Source organism: Erpetoichthys calabaricus, chromosome 10 (assembly GCF_900747795.2).
Source record: "Erpetoichthys calabaricus chromosome 10, fErpCal1.3, whole genome shotgun sequence".
Lineage (NCBI taxonomy): Eukaryota > Metazoa > Chordata > Cladistia > Polypteriformes > Polypteridae > Erpetoichthys > Erpetoichthys calabaricus.
The window spans coordinates 91982309-92010183 of record NC_041403.2 but is presented as its reverse complement, the minus strand read 5'-3'; the positions used below and the strand labels follow the sequence as shown (position 1 = coordinate 92010183).

Genomic DNA, 27875 nt, shown 5'->3' with positions numbered 1-27875 from the left:
ATACTAAACACCAATGGCTGCTAAGGGGATAAATATACAGTATGACCTTTTCATATAATTTTTACCCGAGCATTACAGAAATAAGTGTTAATCAAAGACAACACATTTTAACTTTCCACATGTGTTTCATTTTTATAAAGTAAATATGGCCTTTTGCATGGTAAAAATATGGCAGTGAACACTCTCCATAAGTTCTAGTACAGAAGTTAAAATTCATATTTGTTTTACAGTGAATTCTGAGAAAAGAAGAATGAAGAAACTGATTTGATTTCTTCTACATAAATGTTTTAAAGTTACAGAATATGTTTTTCATCTCCCCCATTTCAGACAGAACTAAGTATTGGGAAAACTGGCCATTCTATTAATGCACAGGACCTAAACTTAAGCTTTGCTGAATCTGCACATCATTTGTGCATCATCTTCGACACTAATTCATGCACAAAGACCTTCACATTTCAACTATACAAAAAAATCCATTTCTAACAGTACAGTATATAGAAACGTTTAAGTTAAATTAATGACAATAATGTGTTGGCTGTTCACATAGTTCCATTTCCAGCCTGTAGTTGATTGAAAATGATGTGTAATGGATCACTAAAAGGAAGGTTTTGATTAAGTAAACAAGTCTTATGAAAAGAAAGTTCACCCTCCTTTGACATTTTTTTTTAACATATTGTACCAAGACGTAACTAAATAGCATTAAAAAAACAAAAACAAAATTCACACATAAAACGTTTTCTAGTTTTCTTCCTTGCCATCACTAGCTGATTAATTTGCTGATGTCCTGCATGGAAAACATGAAGCAGTGAAGCAGCTAGGGCTGCAAATAACGATTATTTTGATAATCAATTAATCTGGTGATTATTTTGTTGATTAATCACTTAGTTGGATTGTAAAAAAAAAAAAAAAAAATCCATTTGAAAGTAAACACATGAGTTTCATTAAATGGAATCTTTCAACAATTAAACAGGTCTGTGTAAAATTTTCAGAAATGCATTTAAAAAAATAAACTACTTATAGATACTTTAAACAAAATATTGTTTTTAATACAAAATTTATATAATACATTGAAAATAAATAGTAGCAAATAGAAATAAAACACTTAAAAGCACTTCTGACTCTGGTTGTGCAATGAACACACACACATTTTCCTTAAAAACCACAACAGTTTTCAATAAATTAATTAAACTCAGCATTTGGCTTGCATATTCAGAATCACATTAAACTAGCACTTCAAAATAAAATATGTAATTTAAAAGTTTTTTTCCACTTTCTGTTAAAGAGATGGTTTACTGGCAAAGCACCATTTAAATATCTGGCCACCACAAAATAATCTGTTACACCACCATGATTTTACTAGTTTTTTTCTATACTCTTCAGTATTGTTTGAAATTAGTTCAGCACAACAAACATGGTTGTCATATGTTGGGGATTTATTTTAATACATTTTTTCAGCAAAACAAGTGGTTTCATTTGTGTGAAACTCAGTTCTTTCTTTACTAAGTAATATAGCGAGTTTATTCCAACTGAAAGTTCATATCTTTTTGCATCATCATTCGTCCGTTTCGTTTCCTTTTACTACTGCAGATTCTCTGGCACATTTGCTTACCTGCAGCCAACACGCTGTCACAGCCTGCTGCATGTCATTTGCCTTTGGGAGTGCGGTTAGATTTTCACATTTGAAACTGTGTGATCCAGCCACAATATCTGTTTAACCAGCTAAACTAGGCTTACTGCAGCAGTACTTGCACATAATAATGTGTCTTCCTCCAGACTGTATACAAGTCAGTTGAAGTCCAATAGCCAGCTGGTCTTTTGACTTGGAATGAGCAATACGCCTTTCAGCCAACCTGTCGTGTTATCGCTGAGTTTTTGATTTCCTTTGCACACGAGACTGAGAAAAAAAGGTTTTCTGCTCAGAAGGGAATTATGCTTCTTCGTAACCATTTTTGTAAGCACACACATGCTAATGTTACACATGCTTGAAAGCATGTAATGCAGCACCATAATTTAGCAGAGTGACCTCGTCAAAAAAAAAAAAAAAAAAAAAGGTAAGTGAAGTTCTGAATGTTTACAAGCTGCTGGCTAAAGACACATATTTTTAGTCGCCACTTATCAAATTCTGTCAGATATGCTAGTGTTGTATTCGCTATGCCTTGAATAATCTGCTCATTATGCCTAACCTAGAAAAGACTGAGTTAACATACATTCAACTTACTGGGATGACAGTGAGTCTTCCTTCTCCACAATGCCTGTAATGGTATTTTTCCTATTCAAATATTTGTGCCCCTCCATTGTGCTCTTGTGCCATACGAGGTCAGACCTACACAATTTGCACCTCATAACCTTTTTTTCTGCACTTGGAGTGAAGTGCTCCTAAACTCTTAGGCCACACTGTCTTTTCTGGCACTTGCTTACCATCTGCCTGAATGAAGTAGTGATGCAATTGTACGCCACAACATGCTCAGCCTAATGATGTAATCAACTTATCGATGAAAGTGACCACTGCCATTGTTTTTAATAATCGATTACTATCGATCACAACGGTAAGTTGTTGCAGGCCTAAAAGAAGTCCATATATTGTTGGTGAGTATGATGGTCTATATTATGCATCTGTCAAATAAATTGATAAATTTGGTTTTATCAATTCTGTGAATGTACATAGTGATATCAGACTTTGATCATTTGTAAAATTCATTTGAACGTCAAAATAGAGATATGAGCCTAAAATTGTAATTGCGTTACTTTTAGCTGCAGTGTGAAGTTAAAATGTGGGCATAAGAGACTTTTAGTACTGTGCATAATCATACAACGTGGATATTCTTCGGTGTGATGGCTCCATTTCAGATTGCACACTTGAACCAAAACTGATCTTTCAATTAGCTTGTGTAAAAATAAAATCAATCACTGTGCAAACAAACAAGACTTTTTGTTGTTTCATAATTCCAACAAGCTAACTGTGTAGCTGATAGTACTCAACTTTCAGATTAAAGCAATGAATTCCTCATTTTCAGTCTTTGGATAAAGTACAAATAAACGTTTCGACATGCTTCTACAATTAGGCATTTTTAACCTTTAAAAAGTTCTCCTGATTTAAGCCAAAAATCAGAAGAAAAAAACTTTAGCTATAAATCCCTACTGCCTAAAACTTTGATTAGACCACTACAATAAGTAAATATTCCCTCAACGTGGGCCTGTTTTCTAGAACTCATTCTTTAGTAACAAAGAATGTACCCAACAATCCTGTGAAACTGCTAGATTTCAACTGTACTCACAATCTGTCAGCTGCCACCTAGAAATTGTGAGTATAGGTGAAGACAGAGATGTAGAATATTTAATTCATCAAAAGCTTTGCTCAAGGACTTGGCTTTTAACTCATCACTACCTCGGGGCAGAACACTTCCTACAAAATTGCCACCTCTACACAAATTCACCAGTAAATGCAGACATCCACAATAGTAAATTAATATTCAATACATTAGTGCAGTCTGCATGTTAATTATGTTTTGCACACATAAAACCTGCTTATTAAAACATTTTTATTGGCCATTTCCATTTATTACTGTGTTACATTACTTAGCATTCCCTTTAATAATACATTCTTTTATTCTGATGATTACACCTTGTCAATCTGTTAAAAATACACTGTGGAGTCTGCCAGGAGAAAAACTGGTAATGCCCTTTATTCCAAAAGATTATCTAGCATGGTAGGGTACAGCTCCTAGTTAAACTTAGGTTTGTCAAAAAAATCACCTTCTTACAGTTGTACAAAGTGTTAGCACACAAACATACTGGAATATGTGACAAAACAAACGCTAAAGCTCAGACATTCTAATACCTATTTACATGCTGACTGCCTGGTGCTTCATTCGGCCCCAAAGAACTCATTAAAGTCTCATTAAAGTGACTTGTGCACTTTTGCCCTTTTAAGTCCTTTTTGTTACTTGTTGACCCCTTTCAACTCATTCATCTCTTTGCATCGAGTGCCACACAAGCTCACTCCTGTGAATGTCATCTGTTGTGGGGTGCCCAGTAAGCTCAGCCATCATTTTTTTTTTCCAGCAGTTTTAATTTGCATAGGCCGCTGTTCTTCCTACTGCCCAGTGCCAACAACAAACGTTGACTTAAAGGTGTGCCACTTCACAGCTGAGACACTACAGTATACTGTCCGCAAGCAGTGGTCGAAGCTGAACCAAACTATCAGCAGTGCTCCATTTAGTAAGCATCTTGTTCCTCCTCTCAATATATTATTACGTATGACACGACGAGGTCAGAGTATGCGTATATTAGTATATCTTGTCAAAAGGAGACAAGGTTCCCTTGAATCTCAGAGTGGGCCAGTTTTAGCAATGAGTACCAGCCCACTTCAAGCATTTGGAGTCTGTGAGCGCTGCCGTCTTGTAGTGCTACAAACACACCTGTGCTCTTCCCATTCAAACTTTGTGCATGATGCACTGATCAGACTTCTTTTTAGACTACAGTGCACTCTTGCTAAACTACTACTAGCTAAGCACAAGAATTTCAAGTGCCTCCTGCTGTGAATATGAGTGTGACAGTTCCCTTGGGCAAAAGATAAAAAAAATAACAAAAAGGTGACGGCTGCCGTTTGGTATTTTGAGACAATTTCTACAAATACTTGGAACCAATTGACAATGTTTATTTACATCTACAATGCGTCCAGCATATGAACAATATCATAGACCACCTGATCAGCCCTAGTATGGAGGTGGTCATTTTACATGACTACATTATACTAGTATGTGAACCACTCCAGTGTGTGTCCAACATCAAAGTTTGATGAGACCAACAGGATATTATCATCTACAAAAAGCAGATATACAACACTTACGTTTCCAAACTAGATATTTCCCTTGCCTCATTTGTACCTTAATATGTCCATAAAAATCACAAACAGGAAAGCAGACAAGGTACATACATTGTAGAATTCCTAATGTAAACATGAACGATTTAACATCAAATATGTAAACACAGTGAACTGATTAGCACAAAACCACACCCTTGATCCCCATAGCACTTCCTATGAAAGACAACATGTGGTACACCATTGTTGAGGTTTTTAGACATCTACAAAGCACCTGTACACAGGACGGGCATCTTCCACAACTTGTGAGATATGTGCCAAAAGACAAAGAGCTAGTCTGCTGTTGCACATTATTGCTCCTGGATTTGAGGGTTTGCTACTGATTTCCCAAGTTTCTCTCCGTGATGTACAACAATCTCTGTTGGCCCCATTTAAAAAAAAAATGAGATCATCATCCCATTGAGTCAGTCATTAGGCACTGCCCCAACTTTCCATCTAATACTGAAGAGATGTGTTAGCCAAAAAACATTTCACTATCAAGTGCTTTCAACATTTCTGGTCAGATCTTATCCTCCTCTCCAGTCTAGTCAGCACTGAATTTTTACATCAACCTCAAGATACTAGAACAGACCCAACCCCAAATAAAACTCATAGAAAGCATACCCATTAAGTTTAGGAGTCCTTCAAAGTGCTCCTTTCACCTCTTGACAATATCAGTTGAGTTCCACATTTGCTCACCCGTGCTAAGAACATGATTTTCCTTAGATGTTGTTGGGTTAGCTAAACTTCTTTGAGAATGTTCAAAAGTCATCTTATATGGCCTCACCGAACTACTCCATACATATACCCTGCTGTTAAAACTGCAAAGACAATTTGTCTTCAACTGGGCAGCTTTTATTACCACGGATGTTTATCAAAAGGTAAAAATAGATACCACCTTGTCAGGCATCAACAACCTGTTGTGCACAGTGAATCTGCCATCACTGCTGAAATCTTGAATAGGTCCCATTCCAGTATTATCTTTAGCACTAAAATAAATGGGATGCCTCCGCAGTAATGTTGATCATGAGTCAGTAATCCACAGGTTACCGTTATCAACATCAAGTAGAGTCAAGGCACTGTAGGATCCAATACTGAATCAAACTGAATTACAAATCACTGTAGTGAATTTTCAAAGGCAGCACACTGCAACCAACATGTCAAAGGTGTGTGTTTGTTAAATTCTGTGTTGTGCTTTTTTCCTTAATCTAATGCGCTTTACATTGACTGGCTGCAAAAAATATCTTCAACATGCCTTACACAGCACAACTTGCAATCAGTATGAAAACCCAAAAAGAATCTTATTAGGAATGCACCATTATTTATTTTAAACTTCGGTTTCTGTGACTGAGAAGTAGGAAAATTTATGCAACTACCATCCTTAAATTTCACGTGCCTTCCAGCAAAATGTTCTTAAGCAAAATGTAATACTGTCTTTAGGAAATAACATTATTCCTCCCTCACCAGTGAAAAAAAAACTCATTCCCAAAATTTCCACTTCCCTTTAAATAATTTAAACACAAAGCAAACAGTGTTCTGACTGCCTACTTATTACAAGTTAGAAAAAGTAATTAGATTAAAACATTGTTTGCCTTTCCTTGTGGGTATGTTTTCATTGTAATTCACTTAAAGATTTGTATGTATTCATTTTTGTTGTAAAATTAAGATTTTTACATTATGTAAATATTTATTGCTACTGTTATTTATCAGTGCCACCTCTATAACACAGAACCAACACCACTACTAATAACTTTTTACATAGAACTACTGCATTCATACTCCATGAACCTTTTCAAAGTCCACATTTATCATTTTTTAACTACCTGAATGAGACAAACTTTATAGATCCATGTTGACTAAAGCAAAAAATGTTTATATACAAATAGAGTGAACAGTCTTACCTTGTGGAAGGCTATTTCAGGTTGAAGAACAGAGGGTGGCAGGCAAAACAAAGTGTGAATTAGCTTCCTAAAGAGAGAAGACTTTGTTTCTGTAGAGGTTGTGAGCAACTTTAAAACTTTACTCCAGTATGGCATTGACAATTGAAAAATGGAATTAGTGTCTTCGTGATCAATTTTCATAGACTGATAAAGTGAGAACTCCGTCTTTAGTTGTGCAATATCCTCTGCAGTTTTGCAGATTTGTAATTCTGAAGCAACTTCAATCAAAATGCTTTGTGTGATCGACATTTTGCAGGCTGGATTTAAGATTTTCACAATGTTTTTTAAACAGCTATTGCTAAAAGGAAGTACGTTAAGCAACTGTTTTATTACCTCCACATAAAATAATTCTACATCTTTGAAAAAGCTGTCAATGATGTGTGAATTTGATGCAAGCTCTTTATGTTCTACCAAGTATTTCTCAGTATCTGTGCCAATGAAGAGCTCATTTTGAGGAAGAATGTTTGTCGGGTATTCAAGCACTGTTGGATCACTAGTCTTTAACAATCGGAGAGCAGCTTCTGGCTGTAGTAGTCTCCCAGCATAACAACTCACAGTATAGCTGATGTCCTTCAGCATTTGCATTGTATGGTTATCTTGACCATGCAGCTTTTCATTTAAGGCACACAAAGTTTCTAAAGCATATTTGAGAAACTGAAAAGTTAATCTAATTTTGTGGTTTTGTAGCCTGTCAAAAATTAGTTTCGCCTTTTCTGTACTACTTTCAGGTGACATAAAGTAACTGTTAAGACTTGGCCACATCTCATCCATTTCCTTCACTATTTTCTTCATAACAAGGCAGTGGCTAGATGCATCACAGTCATTGTTTAAAAGTTCCAAGTTATGAAAAAGTTCCTGAAATGCAGTAATTTTAGGGGATTGACTGAAATAGTATTGGATGTCAGAGATAAGGTCATTTACTGGTGAAGATAATTTTCTAACAGCAGATTTGCAGAGGCAGTCTATTAAATTGCACGGTATTCTAACACTGATTACACTAGGGTTCCTCCGTTTCACGCAGGTTAAAACGCTCTCATAGCTCTCAGCTGCTAAAGCTGCGTCATTCAGGTAGAAAGACATGAGATTCATAACAGGTATATTAAACTTCTTTAGAGTTTCCAGTAGGCAGGCAGACACCTGCTGAGTCGAGTCCATGGCATGCTCTGTGATATCAAGAATGCGAAACACATTCTTACCAGTAGTTTGATCAAATAGTCCAACCAAAAAGACATTTGCACTCTCCTTGCCCAAATTCATTCTCCAGTAAACATAAACACAAAATGGAGTCTTTTGACATTTGGAGATTATATCTTCTGGGTAATTCAGTCCAAGGACAAACTTTGCAATATGAGGTGAAACTTTTCCTTCCTTTATAATCTGCTGAACAACTTTTACGTCCTGGCAATACCTGCCAATGAATTTTAGAGTGATGTCTCCAGAACAAAAAGAGTTTGAAAAACTATGAAATATATCACTGTTTGCATGATCCAAAGAAAGTTTATTTTTATTTCGACGATGTCTTTTTGTTTCTGAATGACGGGTTAAATCAGTTACTTTATTATGAACAGTTATGTCTCTTTCACAAAGTGCACAATGTGCATAGAAGTTTCCAAGTTGGCTTGGATTGGCCCAAGGAAATGTTTCTTGCCATGAGTCGTTGAAAGAAGTATTCCTCTGCTTTTTCTTTGGTGTGTCAATCTCAAGATTTGGCTCTTCTCTCTTTATCCTTATTCCTAAATTAACAAAATGAAAATAATTATGTAATAAATATCAAGTGCGAATCAAAGGGTGCAACGGCCTACTATGAACCTGAGGCCTTGTGGTTTAAGTCCCAAAACTGAGTGGCAGTGTGACCCTAAACAAGTCAATTAACTTGCCAGTGTTCCAAATTTCAGCATCTCTGGGAAACTTGTGCCACAATGGCCTTTGCAATGTTCACTACAAATATATAAAATAAACATTGCCTGAAAAGCAGGTTAATATAATAATGAAAAAGAAAATGTTAGTTGCCTGTAAAGAAATAACACCCTTTTGTTCCAGTTTCAGCTCTTGCAGGCTAAAGCACCCAAAGACGCTCAAATTGATTTCATGGATTAGAAAATTGATTCTTTTACTGCAGTTACAGTAAATAAAAATTGCAAAGAGAACAAATATGAATACTGTTAACATATAAAATGTAAAAAAAGTCATGATGAAAGTTAAACTGATTATACTAAGGGTGCCTCCATTTCACGCAGGTTAAAACGCTCTCATAGCTCTCAGCTACTAAAGCTGCGTCATTCAGATAGGAAGACATGAGATTGATATCAGGTTTTTTCCTGAAGGTACAAACATGATGAATATAAAACCTGTTTGTATTTCTCCACAGTCATCATTCCATTGATTTTTACGAGATTTCCTACACTTCTGGTCTAAATATTACTCCAAACCATGACACGGTCGCCACCAACATCATGTTTCATGGAAGACAAGAATCAATATACTGTATGTCATGTCAATTGTCTAACATACTGGCAATCTTGTGAAACAAATATTTCAAATTTGGACTCACTGCTCCATAACAGTTTTTGCCACTGGTTGTCATTCAATGCTTTGTGGTCTTTTACATACTACCATCTGTTCTGCTTGTTGTCAATCCTCAAGGCTGGCTTCCCAGCTGTAACAGGGGTTATCACAATATTGACATTTCCAACTTCAAGTACTGACATTCAATATCATTTTGGATATAAATGTGGGATGCAGACAAAATTGATGGTCAGATTTAAAAAAATAAATAAACTACATTAAGATAAATAAATTGTTTTTGATGGAATGCATCCATCCATCCATTTTCCAACCCGCTGAATCCGAACACAGGGTCACGGAGGTCTGCTGGAGCCAATCCCAGCCAACACAGGGTGCAAGGCAGGAACCAATCCTGGGCAGGACGCCAACCCACCGCAGGACACGCACACACACCAAGCACACCCTAGGGACAATTTAGAATCGCCAATCCACCTAACCTGCATGTCTTTGGACTGTGGGAGGAAACTGGAGCACCTGGAGGAAACCCACGCAGACACAGGGAGAACATGCAAACTCCACACAGGGAGGACCCAGGAAGCGAACCCAGGTCTCTTTACTGCGAGGCAGCAGCGCTACCACTGCGCCACCCTGATGGAATGCAAAATCCTCTCTGTTGCAAATTCAAAAATCAAAAAGAACAGTACAGTAATCCCTCGCTATATCGCGCTTCGCGGCTTCACTCCATCGCAGATTTTATATGTAAGCATATTTAAATATATATCGCGGATTTTTCGCTGCTTCGCGGGTTTCTGCGGACAATGGGTCTTTTAATTTCTGGTACATGCTTCCTCAGTTGGTTTGCCCAGTTGATTTCATACAAGGGACGCTATTGGCAGATGGCTGAGAAGCTACCCAGCTTACTTTTCTCTGTCTCTCTTGCACTGACTTTCTCTGATCCTGACGTAGGGGGTGTGAGCAGGGGGCTGTTCGCACACCTAGACGATACGGACGCTCGTCTAAAAATGCTGAAAGATTATCTTCACGTTGCTATCTTTTGTGCAGCTGCTTCCTGAAACGACATGCTGCCCGGTGCTATGTATACTTAAAAGCTCGAAGGGCACGTATTGATTTTTGATTGAAAAACAAACTCTGTCTCTCTCTCTCTCTTTGTCTGCTCCTGACGGAGGGGGTGTGAGCTGCCGCCTTCAACAGCTTTGTGCCGCGGTGCTTCGCATACTTAAAAGCCAAACAGCCCTATTGATTTGTTTGCTTTTCTCTATCTCTGTGACAGCCTGTGCTCCTGACACGCACTCCTTTGAAGAGGAAGATATGTTTGCATTCTTTTAATTGTGAGACGGAACTGTCATCTGTCTTGTCATGGAGCACAGTTCAAAACTTTTGAAAAAGAGACAAATGTTTGTTTGCAGTGTTTGAATAACGTTCCTGTCTCTCTACAACCTCCTGTGTTTCTGCGCAAATCTGTGACCCAAGCATGACAATATAAAAATAACTATATAAACATATGGTTTCTACTTCGCGGATTTTCTTATTTCGCGGGTGGCTCTGGAACGCAACCCCCGCGATGGAGGAGGGATTACTGTAGTCCATGAGTTGTACCCAACAGGAGTATTGTATATGAGTGTAACTTTCAGTGACCTCTATAAGCCAAGAGTCATTCTTATGATGATGTGCAAACTAAGACCATGCATTACTTGCAGACACGATTTTCGCAATTACACAGGCAAAAGGTCAGGTTGGGGAGCATGCACTGGTACAGCATGTTGTCGCACCCATCACATGACGAAACAGCTTGGGATCTTGGTTGGCAACCCCCCCCCCCGGCAGACATGTGGTCCAGTCATAACTCCCCAGAAATGACCATCTATCTGCCACAGCCAGGCATTACGTGGGTGTCCCCTATGGCCTGATCCAGTTGCTTGGGTCCTCAAGCCATATGACAATAGTGCTATAACAGATGCTGCCTCACAATGCAGGAAATGTGTCTCATTTGGAAGTCCGTGAGCAACCACTTATTCGACACAAAGTCAAACCAGCAGTACTCAAGGATTCTCCAACGAGACACAGTACCGAAGAAGTCCAGTCTTTGTCTCAGGTCACTGGATAGTGTCTATGTCTTGCAACCATACAGCAAGATAGGAAGCACCAGACCTCTAAAGAGTTGGATCGTCATCCTTTTGCAAAGGTATCAGGAGAGCCACACACCCTTTTCCACTGACCTCATGACCCCTGAATCCCAAGTAAGTAGCAGCATTTGTCCATGCATTATGCTTTTAAAAAGTAACTGGTAACTTTTGGATTGCTTTAGGAATGAGGGTGTTCTCCTTCCAAGTCTAGGAGAAAATAGTTAAGCCCAACTAACACCACACACAGCAATGTGCATACTGCTTCACATATGCTCTTACAGCAAAATAAAATAAAATAAAATGATGCATGTTCCAGTGCCGTTAAAGAAGCAGCATATGTTTTATGGAAAGAGAACTTAAGTGAAGCTTTCCAAAATACTTAAAACATATTAGCATTTATCTTTATACATGTGCAGTTCTGTATATGGCTCTTCAATTTTGAAGTTTGCAATCCAATGGAAGCACACAGACACATTTGGTGCTAACTAAGCTTAACAATGTCCTCCTTGGCTTGACTTTCAGAATTTAACTTTTCAATTCCAACTTTTAAAAAACAGTTCTATATTTAAAACACAGAAATCAAACAATGAAGTTTGTCATAGACTTTTAATCATCATCATTCAAGTCTCTGAGCATCGGTTCACTAATATCAAAATAAGCATTTCTCATATTTTCACCCAATATTCTTTTCTGTTCACACAATCATAGAGCAGGAAATTTCTGGCAGTAATACTGGGTCATAAACTGGGAATCTGCCTTGTAGAGTTTCCTATGTTTCTTGACTCAGCTTTATGCATAAATGCCTTCTACCTAGCATTTTTCCAATAATTTCCTATGACAGACTAAATGTGTAAAAGTGGCTAACAGCACTTCTTTTCATCTGTTATGCCAGTGTCAAAATAAACTACTTCAAGTTGGAGAGTATACCATACTTTACAACTATAGACATTGCGCCTTGTTGAACTAAGAATGTCACATTACACACCTAGAATGATGGTTTACATGACTCCCTCATGACTGACTTCTCAGCACGGTTTCAACTTCCAAAGTACTGCAAGCTCACCACATTTTGGAAGACAATTAACAGGTAGCCTAGAGTTGCATTATATACTCATTGTTTGTCATCTCTTGCACACAATAGAGCCAGCCCTTACGACTTAAGACAAAAAAAAAACAAACTTACTACATTCTGTTGTGACAAATCACAGAGCGCTACGGCCAAGAACCTGGGGATGTCACAATACATAACTGTCATTACACATATGCTACAACTGTCCACAACTCTCTATGATTATGTAAACGAAGGACATGACCAAGAAATCTCTAGAAAAGCCATGTAGTGGCTGTGACACCGACATTACTGATAGAGTAACTGTTACATTCAATGAAATAACATGTATTAAATCTGAGAGATGTTATCTTGGTGTTCACAGTATGTCAAACCATTAACGGGTCACCTTTGATTCCCATTTGCACTATCCTCATTCCAGGCTGTAAAAAGCACCAGTATTTAGTTTACAGGGGTGTCAGATTGATTACTAGATAGTAAACATCTGCTGAAGAGACTGTATATCAGGGTGGCCAACTCTAATCCTGGAGAGCCACAGTGGCTACAGGGTTTCATTCTAACCATTTTCTTAATTAGTGACTAAATAAAGTTAATTAGTAGCAAAAATTAATTTATTTGCTATTTAAGCCTCAGACCCTTTAAATCAGGGCTGGGCATCGTCGGCCATGGAGGGCTGAAGTGGCTTCAGGTTTTTGTTCCAACCCAATTGCTTCATGAGAAATCATTCATTGCTGATGAAACACTTATTGCTTACGTGACAATTTTCTGTTTCATTTTAGTTGTCCCACTTGTTAAGATTTTGAACTCTTAATTGCTTATTTTATTAGTTTTAAACAGCTGTATTTACTGTTTTAACTGCTTGTTATTAGCAATATGATACAAATGACAAAGGAACCAGCAGTTCTACATCTTGGTAGCTCCATTTTTTCCCAGGTGTACTCATCATTCACTATTTGGTTTAATTAAGTACTTAAAAGGAAACTGAAGAGAAAGTGAAGAACTGAAAATTACTCATCTGTTTTAGGCTTCAGATCACTTGGATGATACATGTATCATTAGAAAGGGAAACAAAAATCTATGATTTAAAGAATGAACTGACATGGTACAGTTAATACTCTAATAAAACATAAATTAAATAAGATCTGTTATTGTTGAGAATTGTCTTCTAATTAAGCGACTAGGTTAGAACAAAAACCTGCAGCCACTGCAGCTCTTCAGGATCAGAGTTGGCCACTCATGCTATATGTAAAAAGCAAATTATCTAGCTGAAAGAAATATTTAACTGATCATTGACCCTCAATGTCTGTCAGTAGAAGAAAATTACTACGTGAGACAAAACTACACAGGGTGCAACAAGAAACTGAGAGAAACTGATGAATGGAACAAAATTTGTGCTTTACTTGCACATTTGTCATCTGGATATGAAAACCTTTCGGTCAAAATATCACTTACTGCCAATGAAAGTAACTCATGCAAGTATTCACTAGCTAGATCATGAATGATATTGCAAAATGTTTCATTCCTTGAAGAAGAATTAAAGAAAAATACACAGAAAGAAACGCCAAGAAAACTATTCAGATTTAGTGTTGGTGTTTATTCTCTTTTATGTTAATTTAAAATTAGTGTGTTTCAACTACTCCCTCAAATATGAGTCTAAAATCCAGATAGTTTCAATAACAAAAGAAAAATAGGTAATGGTGTTTGTGCTGGGACACTGCCCAAACACACGAATGTAAAAATCACTAGTTTCCTACAGATGTTATAATATATGAAATGTATACTTGATAATTCCACACTCAAAGAGTGACAAGCAATAAGTTGCAACAGCTACCTACATACTGTAAGTGGGTTGCTTATAGTGCTCCCTAAAACTAGACCTTAGCTCTTCTAATTATACAGTAACAAAAATGTAAGTAAAAGTAATGCAATATGAACTTTATTCACTTGCTTTCTGACAAAACAAAAAAAAAAAAAAATTCGGACACCATTTGTGTGTTTGGGGTGGTGTTTGTCTTCTATGCTATGGAAAATCTTTTGCATCTTCAGTAGGAGGCATAGTTTAAGTCTCATTATTTACAGGCTCTTTTCATTAACTGAGCAGAAGAACTTGATTTATCAATATTAGGACAGATTTCTAATTCAGAAAACTATATGACCTACATCTGAAATCCACCAAAGTCAAATTTTACTATACCTACATCAACAGCGCAGGTCCAGGATGTGTTTAGTAAAATCAGCTTTACTAAAGACCTTCATTTTTAGCAGGTTAACAAATCAGAAAACATCTTTTTTTACTTAAGTACGTTTCTTTCCTTTCACTGTAATAAATATGCACATTTCCTTACCTTTCTCTATGCTAGACAGACATCTTGCTTTGCAACTTTCCTCCTCCATGTCCATCCACAAGAATTCCAAAAATTACATCGATTTTCTCAAAAATACAAAGGGGTGGACAGCGAGAGAGACGTATAGGTCTTGTATATAACATTGATCATTACTGGGATCTGCCTTCTCTCAGGCCAGCGACAAACACATGCGAGCACACTGTGAGATATTACCGTAAGTACCACTCCTTCAATAAATTACAATTAACAAAATGCTAATCTGATTTGATCATGTGATGCAAGTATAAACAACAGCACATTCAAATGTTGATTACTTTGGCAAATGTGATGACAAAAAACTTGGGTTATTTGTGTTTCACAATGATGGGAGGTGGTGCTTTTAGGGGAAAGATCAGTATGAGTTTCAGTTCATATTACTAATACTTACCTGAAGGTGTTAAACTCCTATTCATAATCTGTTCAAGAGGGACTCCACGAATATGAGTAATCGGCAGTATTTCTTCACCCTTGCGAGCAGCTACGGGATTGTATTCATGGCCATTGTAGTTAGCATCAAAAAACTTCTTGAACCACTTAGCAAACTGGAAATTTTCATTGAATTTCCCTCTCAGTAGTTCTTCTACTGGAATAGACTAACAATTAAAAATAAGGTAAAATCAAGGAGCATAGAAACAGTAAAATAATAAACATATTAATGGCAGGAAGTTAACACAGACTATGAAAACAAAATATTATGTATACGATAAAATTCAAGAAGAATCTGTTCTCTAAACTCATTTATAATTATTGTATAACCCATCATACTAACACTCTTAAAAACAAAGCAAATACGGATTTGTTGTTAGTAGGTTACATTTCTTTAGTATAACTTCTTATATACCTAGAAATAAACAGCTTCATGGCTGTTACTTGTGATGTTTGTGAGGCCATGTCAGACTTAGAGTAGTGTTTTGTAATTTCTAGTTATTAAAAGTGAAAAGTCAAGCAAAATGACACCTTTTATTGGCTAACTAAAAAGATTACAATATGCAAGCTTTTGAGGCAACTCAAGCCCCTTCTTCAGGCAACATGTAATGATTTGAATAACGATTACATCTTGCCTGAAGAAGGGGCCTGGTTTGCCTCAAAAGCTTGCATATTGTAATCTTTTTAGTTATCCAATAAATGTGTCATTTTGCTTGACTTTTCACTACATTAATAATGGCTAACATGGTACAACACCCTAGTACTATAGTTATTAAAAGCAAATAGACTGAAAATCACTCAATATTCGCATTAAAGAAACCAAACTACACTTACCCTTGTTACACCCATTTTCACAAAGCTTTCATTTAAGAGATTGAAATTGTTGATAAAGTCATTGTCTTCAAGAGCTTGAAAATTTACTTTCTTCAGAGAGAGAGAACCAGGGTATATGTAATCCATTAACTGACAGAAAGCTGCACCTGAAAAGAATTTACGAAAGTTTTCTTAGCCAAGGTGACAAACCTATAGTTAATTAGACAAATATACTGTAAAATCATTTAATATGATTACTATGCAATTATTTAATAATAATGCAGTGCACACAGCAATGCATACTGATATTCTTTATCAATAGTTTTGTTTGTGCAAGTAAATTATACCAGGTCTGCACATGGAAGGCACTTTTCCATTTATCAAACAATTTTTTAAAAGGTACTACTTCGACCCTGTACACAAACAGTTTTCATTGTCACTGGGTTATTAGAAGTTTCAGTAACAAATTCTGCAGAGTTAACAGGATTGTGTGACAAACAAAATGAACACTGTCAACTGAGAAAAACATCTTATCAACACCTACGTTTGAAACTTACAACTTATTTGTAAAATTACCTTGTATTTACATAACAAATACCTACTGTGCACTGCAGTCCCTAATAAAGACATTCATGCTACATGTGTAGGAAAATAATTTGTGGCTTTTAATCAACAAGACCTTCATTGTCTTCCACCACTTCCTCACTTTCCTTTTCCATCACTACTTGTTAAAATCTCTTGAATTCATAATTATTCATAAAATGATGCAGTTTCCTCTAAGAATTTGGAAGGCCAAAAATAAAAACATCATTTATATATCGAACTTCTGTACCAGACAGTAAATGTATTTTAAAAGGCTAACAAAGATATTACTTGGTTGGTTTTTAAGAGGGTTTGCTTGTCTTTTATCAAATTACATGATCAGTGACATCAGACAAGACTATACACACTACAAGTGACAGCCTAAAATGTACTAATTTCTGCACTTTCAGTTGAGGTTTGCAGGGAGCCACAGCTTATCTGGGCAGCAGTGGGCAAAAGATAACAACCAACTTTGGGCAGGGCACTAACCCTAGGTGGGCAATCAGATATGCTTAAAATTATTTCCAGTAGCAAAAATGTAAAACTCTACATTTTAGCGGGCAAGACACGTTCTTCATTAGTGTCGTTGCTGTCGAAACTACAGTATGTGTTTAAATCTGTTTTGTGGAACCACAGAACTGGAGTCGTTATCTTTGCAGCTACAGAGCTTAAATATACTGGGTTCAAGTTGCTCTCAATATGGCTTTTCCACCATCTTCTGTGGGGGTACTCCACTTGTTAAATCCGCTATCTCCACAGACATTGCACAGGAAAGAGGTAACATGTTGCATGTTGATTAGCACATTCAAGTAGGAATTTCACAGCACTCTGCACACGTGAAAATAATGACCCTAAAAACCTATAAATTGACCCCAATGTGAATGTCATTATAGGTCTGAGAAAACCTTTAAACCTCCTTTTTTTCTACTGAAAAAAAGTTTCACGATTAGTGTGCTGGTTAACACTGTGGCCTGGCACCACTCAATATTTATGCCAAGTGACAAACTGCATGAACAAGTTGTAAAGAATGCAGCTGCATCTAATGGAATGTAAAACTTCAGATGTATCCCCAACAAAACACCAAAGAAGCGCCATAAAAAAAAAACTCACCATAAAATATGAAAAATAAAGTGTCAAGCAACAACTGCAAACATATTCACTGAAAGTTATTTCAAATATTTTCTTTACCTGAGCTGAGCTGCTGAATCATTGTGAATTCTGTGTTCAGTGTTTCGTTAAACCACACCAGCAACTCGGCATGACTTAACGGGGAATTTGATGACAAACGCACATTTACAGCCATGTTCTATATCCTGCAAGGAAAGAAAAATATTTAAACCAAATTCACAACATTCAAAAGTGCATTATTTTGCTAGTGAAAACATTTGCTTATGACTTCTAAGCATTTTTAAAAGTGCATTTCTAAAATTTACAATGATTATGTTACACCAGACAGCCATGTTTGCCTGTTGCAAAATTTACAATGATGTCAGAATCAGGGAGGCTACTTAAATGCTACCAAGAGACAGCAGTTTTGTGTGTCAACTTTCAGGTGATCTGTTCACCTGACAGATGTTACTTCAGATAAGTAGACTGCCACTACTCTGTGGTATCTGCACACACTAAACAATGACAACTCAATCGTCGTGTAATACGATGTCATTTTGCCTAGAGTTTACATGGAAGGCATTGCACTCCCAAACATAAGATTTACTCGATTATGAGTCACTGTGCTTGAGTTGGCAATGGATAAATTTAAGAAAATAAATTCTGTATATTTTGAAAACTTCCAATTCTATTTTGCTAGCATCGTTATTTTTACCTTGCTGAAGCACATGCATAAAAGAGAAACTAGCACACTAACTTAAGAGTTTTACCATAATACTATCATGATCATTTTTTTAAAAAAAAATTAATAGCACCTCACATAGAAGCATATGTATTAATTAGAAATATTTTCTTTTTAGGAATTTTAGGAAATTTGATGTTATATAAAAAATGTGTCACAAAAAAGGTAGCTAAAGCTTTTTGGCTTCTTTTCAAAGAATGTGGGATGTTGGGCTATTTTAACCCCTCTCCTCCACTCTTATTAACATGCTTCTCACCTGTGCCCAAACCCATATTTTTTTTAGCACTGAACTCTTCTATCACTGTCCAATCTCAGAGGGGGACAAACACTGCTTTTCAGTGTATTAGTATATCTGTCAGGTATCAGGCTGGTTTCTTGAGAGAGTTTTGAGCGGTCTTTGAGCTGCAGATTTTTTCAGGGCCTGGCTACCCTCTCATGCAGGTCTCTAGACTGAAGTTTGTCACAGACTACCTAAAATGACCAACAGCATGATTACCACTGGCATTTTAAAATATTAAACATGTACTGATAATTTGTTGTTTCCCATTCCATTTGACATTATAATTAAAAGGGCATTTTGTCCAATTGAACTTTATAAAAAGGCTATAGTGCCATCAGGATATTTCTAAGTCAAGCTCTATACAATATAGTTCATTCCATTGCAATACTTTCAAACTCCAATTAATTCACAGCCAAAGAAAAACAAACATGTGAAAAGAAAAAAGAAACTACATTTCATTGAAACTTCTGTTCTGAAGCCAAAGAGAAAACACAAAGCTACATTATTAAAAGTGAAGCTACACACTATAGTAAAGACACAGTGATGCACTGAGCAACACACACACACACAAATTCAAAATTAAACTTAAAAAAAATAAAATAAAAAAACGGGTATACAAGGGTAGACAAAAGTAGGTTTGCAGTTGCTTGTATGGAAAAAGACATGCAGGTTATGACAGTTACAATATCTTTATTAACTCAAAAGACACAATGGTACACTTTGGGAAAGAGTACAATGAAAAATAATACAAATAAATAATACAATAATTAATAAATTAATACAAAAATAAACTTTTTGCTTCCCGACTCACAACTGTAAACCTGCTTTTACCCACCTTTATATATACAGTAATGCAACATTCTTAAAGACATTAGGATATTAATCAAAAAATACCTGATGTATACCACACATTTCATAGTACATGAGTAAAGATGCATTGCTGTACATATCTGCTGCACCACGACAGTTCTATGCTAGCAGCCATACAACATGCACTTCAGAAGAGGTCATCCACCTGAAGCTAAATATGTTCAGGCCCAGTCACTACTTGGATGGAAGACCATCTAGGAAGAGCTTGGGCTGCTGATGGAAGAGTTGTTGGTGAGGCCAGGGTGCACTTACCCTGAAGTCTGAAGGTGGACCCCAATGCCCCAGAGCAGTGATGGGGACACTTTGCAATAAAAATATCGCCACCCTTCGGGTGACATGTAAAGTGGAGGACCTGGCCCTCTGCAGTCTGAGACGATTGCCTTTACTGTCCAGTCACCCTAGATGTCCAAGACCTGGAACATCATAATTAAAAAATGGGAAGTGCTGGACAAAAACGGTTTTCAGATTTGGAGTCAGCAAGTGAAATTTGTTAAAGTACAGGTGAAAGAATTCCAGTAGCCAAATGCTTGTTGACCAGTGATATAATTTCTAAGCAACAAATTGAAAAATGCATTACATAACTATGGAAATTTGCTCTTGGCAGCTTGTTTTCAAACAACTGACCATTCTCTATAAAAATGATTAATGTGACAATACCAATCATTTCTTAAAAATTGCTACAAGACAAATTTTGTTTTATGTGAGAAAAACAAACAAAAAAAAATTTCTAGTACATTTCCACCTGGGATTTCATATACAAGGCATGGACAAAAGTGGGATTACAGAGGTGAGTACGCAAAACAGAGTTTATTCTTGTATTAATTATGTATTAATGATTGTATTTATTTATATCATTTGTCTTTGCATTCACTTGACGGTACACTACAAGAATGTGTAAATAATGAAGGTCAGCAAATTGAGCACTTATAAGATTGTACATAAGTGTACTGTGCCATTGTGACATTCTTTTTAGTTAATGAAGCTACTGACATAATCATAACGTGCATGTCTTTCCATACAAACAACTGTAAAGCTGCCGTAGCCTACCCCTGTATATTATAAATTATGTACTTTTGGCTTCCCATTACAGGCAGCTAATTAATACTGGGCACTTTCTAATAATTCTTATGTCTCTAATAGTGCTGGGTGGTATGACCAAAATTCTATATCACAGTATTTTCAAAATTATAACGGTTTCACAGTATTCAACGGTATTTTTTTCCCCATGCATGAGTGGATGTTAACCACATTTTCCCACTGCAATTACTGCAGTAGACTGGCTAAGAATAACCAATTCCACTGTCATGAGAGAAGGAATCGCATTGCATGACAGTTGCAGTCAAAATATAGAACCTTTTTATTGAACACATTTTGCAAACAACTTAAACTATAATTTTGACAGCATATTTTCAACCATCCAAAGAGGCATTTAGACTATATCCAGAGGTGCTTGTCAAAAGTTGTATTGCACTGAACATGTCTTAGAATAAACAGTAAATATTTTTTTGTAAACCAACTACACTTTTTGTTAATGTTGACAATCTCTGTCCACTGACACGTTAAACTGACTTTTTAAACAACTTTACCATCATTAAACTGCATAATATTTAAACTAATAAATAACAACAATAAAATAAATAATAGCACAACTTCCAGTAATAATACTATTACTTCAAGACTTCAAGCCCAGGTGCATTACAGAGTATTCACCAAATAAAAATAAAATAAAATAAAACAAGTGCAACTTGGTGATGACGTCTTTACCAAATGAACCATCATTATTGCAAATTGCATTAATATGGTCCTTGCTTCAAGCTAAGCTGTATGCATAAATAATAAAACTGCAACTTGCACTTATAATGCTATTTGTGGTATAACCCTACCGAATTGTATTAGGGCCACGGTGAAGAAAAAAAAAAAAACGAACACAGGGAAGAAAAAAACTATATGTTGAGAATAAAGTGGACATTTCCACTTTATTCTCATAGTTTATTTTGTAATTCAAGTAGAATGTCGTAAACTAAACTTCATCCTAAAATCAATGTTTAATTTACTAGATTTTATCAAACCCCATCATAAGTTAATGTAGCACATTAAATGTTTTGTGTTAAGTGTTCCCCGACCCAGTTGTTAATCACTGTACGCGCTTCTTAAACTTACTTCCTCTACACTAAGAGGAGGCACCGGCAGTGATCACTGCACAGAATACGTTCACTTTATGATATTCATGCTCTCTGAAAATTTGCTGCTCCCTCGCAGTAAGGGGTCCCCAGGTATACGTTCAGTGTAGAGAACTTTATGGCAGGTGTGACGAGGCTCCAAAAAACTGGATGTATGAATGGGTATCGCACAGGTTTCACTTAAATATTGTGTAAATTTTGGGTTTGTGATCTGGTGGTCGGAGACACGAACACAGAATTCAATGCATGTTCTTCTGAGTGGGCTTTCTTTATTGCATGCGTGCTGTCTCTATCTGACGTACCAAACCCCCAGTTCCTATCCTCCCTTTTTCTTTCTCCACATAACCAATCACCACACGATAAACGTCTCTGTGAAATTAAAACTAGTTATAAACTTAGAACACGGAGTGTTCAGAAATTTAAAAAAATCTTTGTTATACATGTTTAATTATGCCATCCATTCAGGGTTGTGCCCATCCCATCCTGAACGCCAGCACATCGCAGAGTGAATATGAGCAACACATACACTAGCAGGGTTAATTTAGCATAACAAAACCCCACATCCTATATGACTTTGAAAGGAAACTGAAGCGCCGAGTAAACCCACCAGAAAAACATGTAAATTCAAAGCAGGGAACACCCAGGACCCCATTGCTGCGAGGCAGCAGTGCAACCTCCACGCCGCGGTGCCCCCACATGATTAATACATGTTTTAATGCATTTCATCATGAAAATTATATCAAGTATATATCTTTGCAATCTAAATGTTCAGGGAGCAGGAATATCATGAAGTGAATGTATTCTGTGTGGCAATCGCTGCCTGCGCCTCCTCAGTACAAGAGGAAGTCAGTTTAAGAAGCACGTAGCGATTAACATGGGTCGGGGGACACTTAACACAAAGCATTTAACGTGTTACATAACTTATGATGGGGTTTGAGAAAATCTAGTAAATTAAATATTCATTTTAAGATGAAGTTTAGTTTACGATGTTCTACTTTAATAACAAATTACGAGAATAAAGTCAATATGTCAACTTTAATCTCGACAAACGGTGAGAATAAAGTAGAAATGTCGAGAATAAAGTCAACATGTTGTCATACTATTACACAGTACCCAGGTACATTACACAGTATTGAAAAAAATAAAACAAGTACAACTTGGCTTGCAGTATTATCCAGTAGTATAGAAACAGTATTCACACATTTGAACATAATGGTCCACATCTGACCTTTTAAATCCAAAGTATCTCCAGACAACAGACGTGACTCCTTTTTCCAGCAAAAGTTCTTCTGTGTCATCATGTTCAACTTTATCGTCTGCTACAGCTTCATTTTCGGAATGTTCTCTATCCATTTTCACTGCTCAATACCTCCACTAACACATGTACTCCGTTGCATGTGTTTAGCAGTGTAGCAGTGAAAAAGGTCCCCCTTAAACAGTTTCCTGCTGCGCCACTTTCTGAACGTTGTTTAGGCTATTTAAACCGGTGTTGCGGTATAAGAAAAATTTGTATCATAACAAAAATAAAAAATGGTTTTCGGTATGAACCGGTATACTGCCCAGCACTAGTCTCAGATAACCTTCATAGTTAATAATATCTAAAGATGATGATGCTGAAATGAAGCAACTGCTCACAATTGGCATACAAAAAACTGTCCTATTAATGTGCTGTAAGCCACTTGTATGGGGAAACACTGCATGCCAGAAAGTTCAGGGAGATTGTATTTGAGAAACATTGATTAAAAAAAACTCCTGAAAACAACATATCAGAATGTCAAGATCAACATTTGAAGTTCTGTGTAGTGGCACAGATCATAATTGGACCACTAGGCAGCCACCAATCACCAATTTCAATCAGAAAGAGCATTAACCAAGTGCCAAGTGTAGAGTGACTGGAGAGACATTTGGGATGAGGAAAATCCTGATCCTCTGTTCGGTTTACAAAATGTGCACAGCCATTCGAGAGAGAACGATGCGCAGGTATGTCAAGTTACCAAGTACTGCAGAAGTAAACAAGACTGCATACTATGACTTTGACACACCTTGAGACATACAATGGAATGCATATACCTAGTCTTCCCCGAACTGAACTTTACTGTAATTATAATAACCATAAAGGGCTGCCAACAATAATTCTTCAGATACTCGCTAAAAGTAAGTGTTTAATCCTGGACATTTATGTTGGCACACCTGGACGTGCACATGATGCAGCTATATTCACCGCATCAAGCTTAACACACAGTATGTAGAACCCCTAAATATAATGAACACCTGCATAGGCTAGACATTCACACACAATAAATAAAATTGTGTGTTTTTAGAGAATGTCCAAGAAGAAATGTTTTTAAGTGACAGCAGGTATTATGATTTTCCCACAGGCTGTGGGTTTTGTTATAGATGAGGCACATGATGAAACTCCTGTCACATGACACCCAATGTATGCATAAATGCATCGTGTTTCCTGTTAAAACCATTTCCACTACAGTTTTACGAAACATGTCCAACAACATATTTGGTACAGCAGAACAGAAAAAAAGTTTCAGGCAACATTTCTAAAATAAACCAACAATTACTGCTTCCATCACCTGTATTGATGAACATTTTAAAGTATTATAACATTTTTGCATAAAATACTTATATAATAACAAAGCTGAGTACCGACTTTCCTGGCATAACCTGGAAAAGTTTAAGCAAACCAGCAAAGAACTGGTACACGGTACTAAATGCACATATACAAAGCTGATATAGACATGAAGAGTAGAAGTTACATGGGTAATGAAAAATTCTTGAACATATTATAGACAACATATATAACCGCCAAGAAATCAAAATATTCCAAAAGCATTGTACACGTCCAAAGTGCCATCCAATCTTACTAATTAAAGAAGCTGCCTCACAGTTCAGGAGGACTGGGTCAGTAGATGCATGAGGGAAGAATGTGTTCTATTGCGTCTGCATGGTTTCTTTTTCGAAATACTATTTTCTTTAACCACACTCAAACGATGACTGTGTTAATGTCATCAGCACCATAGATTAATTTGCTCAGCATGAATTCGTCCGAGTAAACGAACGTGTGTAGTTACAATAAATTGTTCCTTGTCCATTGGCAGATTTCTTTCTTGTACGCTTAAGTGCAAGAGCAGCTTATTTCTTCCCAATGACTTACAAGTGGATGAAGAACTGACATTAGATGATGATTTTAATAGTGCACATAAAAGAGATAAGACGTACAGCAATATTACAAAATCTATTTAACAAGCCAAATTTGTGGCTTGCCGTTTTATTTAAATCGCAAAAAACAAAAAAACGCCCTGTGGTATGGTTTTCTGTACGCAATCAAACAAAACGCTCCACATTTATAACAAAAAGTGCAGTAATGAACATATTTATATTAAACAGGGATGGCATTTCTTTGCCGACAAAATTAGCAAGCTACATTCAGTGGAACGATCGCCAATTTCCTCGATTCAATTCTACACTAAAAACCAAGGGGATTAAAAAAAAACTTCATTATTTTCAATTGGCGATTTATTTTGACAAGAAATAAAAACTGAATATCGAATTTTAATGTTATATAAACCTGTCTAGTAGGTACTGCTGAATGCACGAGGATTAAAGAAGGGGTAAAAGGGGCAGAAAGCAAAAGTGAAGCACATACGTGCTGGTGTCTTCAATTTGAAGCCCCTCCGGCGGACAAATAAACGCGGAGACCGGCAGAATGCTTTTTTCTTCTTCTTCTTTCGCCTGCTCTTTAATTCTCCGTTACCTTCTAAAGCATGTTTAGTTGCAGCCAGGTGACATATCTCTACCTCCAGGGTCACATTTTTCAGTAACCGAATAAAAACACAAAAAAAGGTTTTAATTCCACATATTTAATTTTATACACATCAGCCTCATCATCATTCAATGCAATACGGCAGTTCAGCCTGGACGGAACGTACTTTCTCCCGATTTACCCTCAGTACACACACCCACAGAGCAATTTAAATGATACAAACAAACCACGCGAACTGCAATCAAATCTATGAAACAACAAAATCAGAAAACAAATTGTAATGAAATAGAATGTGTCGCCGATCACGAGTGATTTGTATACATTTTGTAAGCACTGAGATCTTCGAGGTAAAGTTCACACGTTAATTTAAAAATGTGCACGTGTCCCGAAGATTAAATACATGTTATTTTCCGTTCTTCACCATGCAGTTATAAATAAATTATACATGCACAATCACTGTTTAAAAACTCACTTTGCTGCTATCACTAAAATGATCAAACAATTTACTTTTGTTCCAACAAAGATTAATCAGAACGATCAAAACGCACGGAAACAGATAACACGCCACGTTTCTTATTGTTCAACAATGCCATTCAATTTTTTTATGTATACATTAATGAAAGTACAAAAATACAGCAAATACATTTTCTTAAAATCGTGCATGTTAACTTACTAAAACCAAACTATTTTAGCACATGTAAAAATAACTATATATTATTTTCATGCGTTCTAAGAAACATACCTGATTATCCTGCACTCCAAAGTTGTCTTTCTCCGTTTGCGCGCTTGCATGCAAGTATTGACGTCACTCCTTCTTATAATGGGGGGGTCTCCAATTAACCATTACTTCGCCAAACGTCCTGGATCGAAACGTATCACGGAGGATCGTTGCACCATTGTTGTCGCCGCCCAACTAAGGGTTAAGCATCACGTGGAGCTCGTTTGTTGATGTGTCTGGTCTACACTGTATAAGATACTTTTCTATAAAAGATAAACGATGTTTATATGTTCTTTTATCTTAAATTACTGACATTGCAATATTTCGCAAAGAAAAGGGTAAATCCGAGTATGTCCAAATTCGGCGACGGGGTGGAGAAAAAAGAAACAACCCTTGCACGTCCATCCAATCAAGTAAAGCCATGGGGGAGGAGGGTAGAGATTCGGCGGGAAAATAGCCTTCTTCGCTCTGATTGGCGACTTTTCATAAGGGCGGTACAGTACTTTAAGCATAATTTAAATGGATACAATAGCTCCACGTGCTTGAAGTGGAATACGAAGAAATGATTTTGCAGTAACGATTATAAGTAGTATGCTGCGGTTAGTAAATCATATAGACGAATAAACGCATTAATGATATGGAACTTGTATGACCCTGACATATTCCTTTCCTGATGTTGTTTGAAGTTAACCCCAATGTTTGATGGATACAGAATTTCTTAGTCGTTTTGTTTAAAATGAACTTCGTTTACTATACCCCGATGATCGATATCCAGGCTGGCACCGCGGTCTTAAGAAAAGTAATAAACTTGAGGGTTTTAAACGACTCTTGCCGTCTACGTGCCGGACCGTTGTCGATTGATAAGAAAGAAAACGTTAAAGAATGGTGCACGGTTATAATGGCCGGCCTAAATATGACCGACAAGGAACCCCTAGCAAAATGAACGTCATTTTTGGTAACTGTTGGTTTTGGGGCATCGGGGGACAAGTCAGAACCTAGTCCCGGATGGAATGTGCAATTATCGATAAAACTAGGCACTGTAAAATACATGAAGAACATTGACGTACACCCTCATTTTAACAAGTTGGCCTTGTTTTTAACAAAATTATACAACGGTGTTTGCATTTAAAATGATGGGAAGTAACGTTTTCAAAGCGCACTGGGCAGTGGACGTAAATGGTTAAAATGGTAAGCGACTGCGTTATAAAAAACGAAAAACGGACCAGAAAACGACATTTTATGAAGTCAGATGAGGCCATCCAGCAGTCATCCAATCCATTTTCAGCTCACTTGGGTTTCCTTGGGCCAGTGGTAGGCAGTAATATAAACGTGACAAAAAAAGAAAGAAAACTCCAGATTTGTAGGGCGTCTTGGGGATAACTAACATTACGTCGAAATTATTGAAAATAACTGCGTTACCCTGCTCTGGAACGTTTTTATAATTTTTAGTTATGCGTGGTAAAATTCCGATCGGAACTG

General features: G+C 36.7%; 1 protein-coding gene across 1 annotated transcript in view; it reads right to left on the bottom strand.

Moving 5' to 3' along the window:
• LOC114659234 (DNA (cytosine-5)-methyltransferase 3A-like) overlaps nucleotides 1–26644 on the bottom strand; it is a 72808-nt gene extending 46164 nt beyond the window's left edge. Inside the window, 5 exon segments of the mRNA XM_051932451.1 lie at nucleotides 6763–8534; nucleotides 15292–15496; nucleotides 16164–16309; nucleotides 17913–18037; nucleotides 26421–26644. Coding sequence (XP_051788411.1) covers nucleotides 6763–8534; nucleotides 15292–15496; nucleotides 16164–16309; nucleotides 17913–18027 — 2238 coding nt within the window. The 5' untranslated portion in view covers nucleotides 18028–18037; nucleotides 26421–26644.
• Between the last annotated feature and the right edge of the window lie 1231 nt (nucleotides 26645–27875).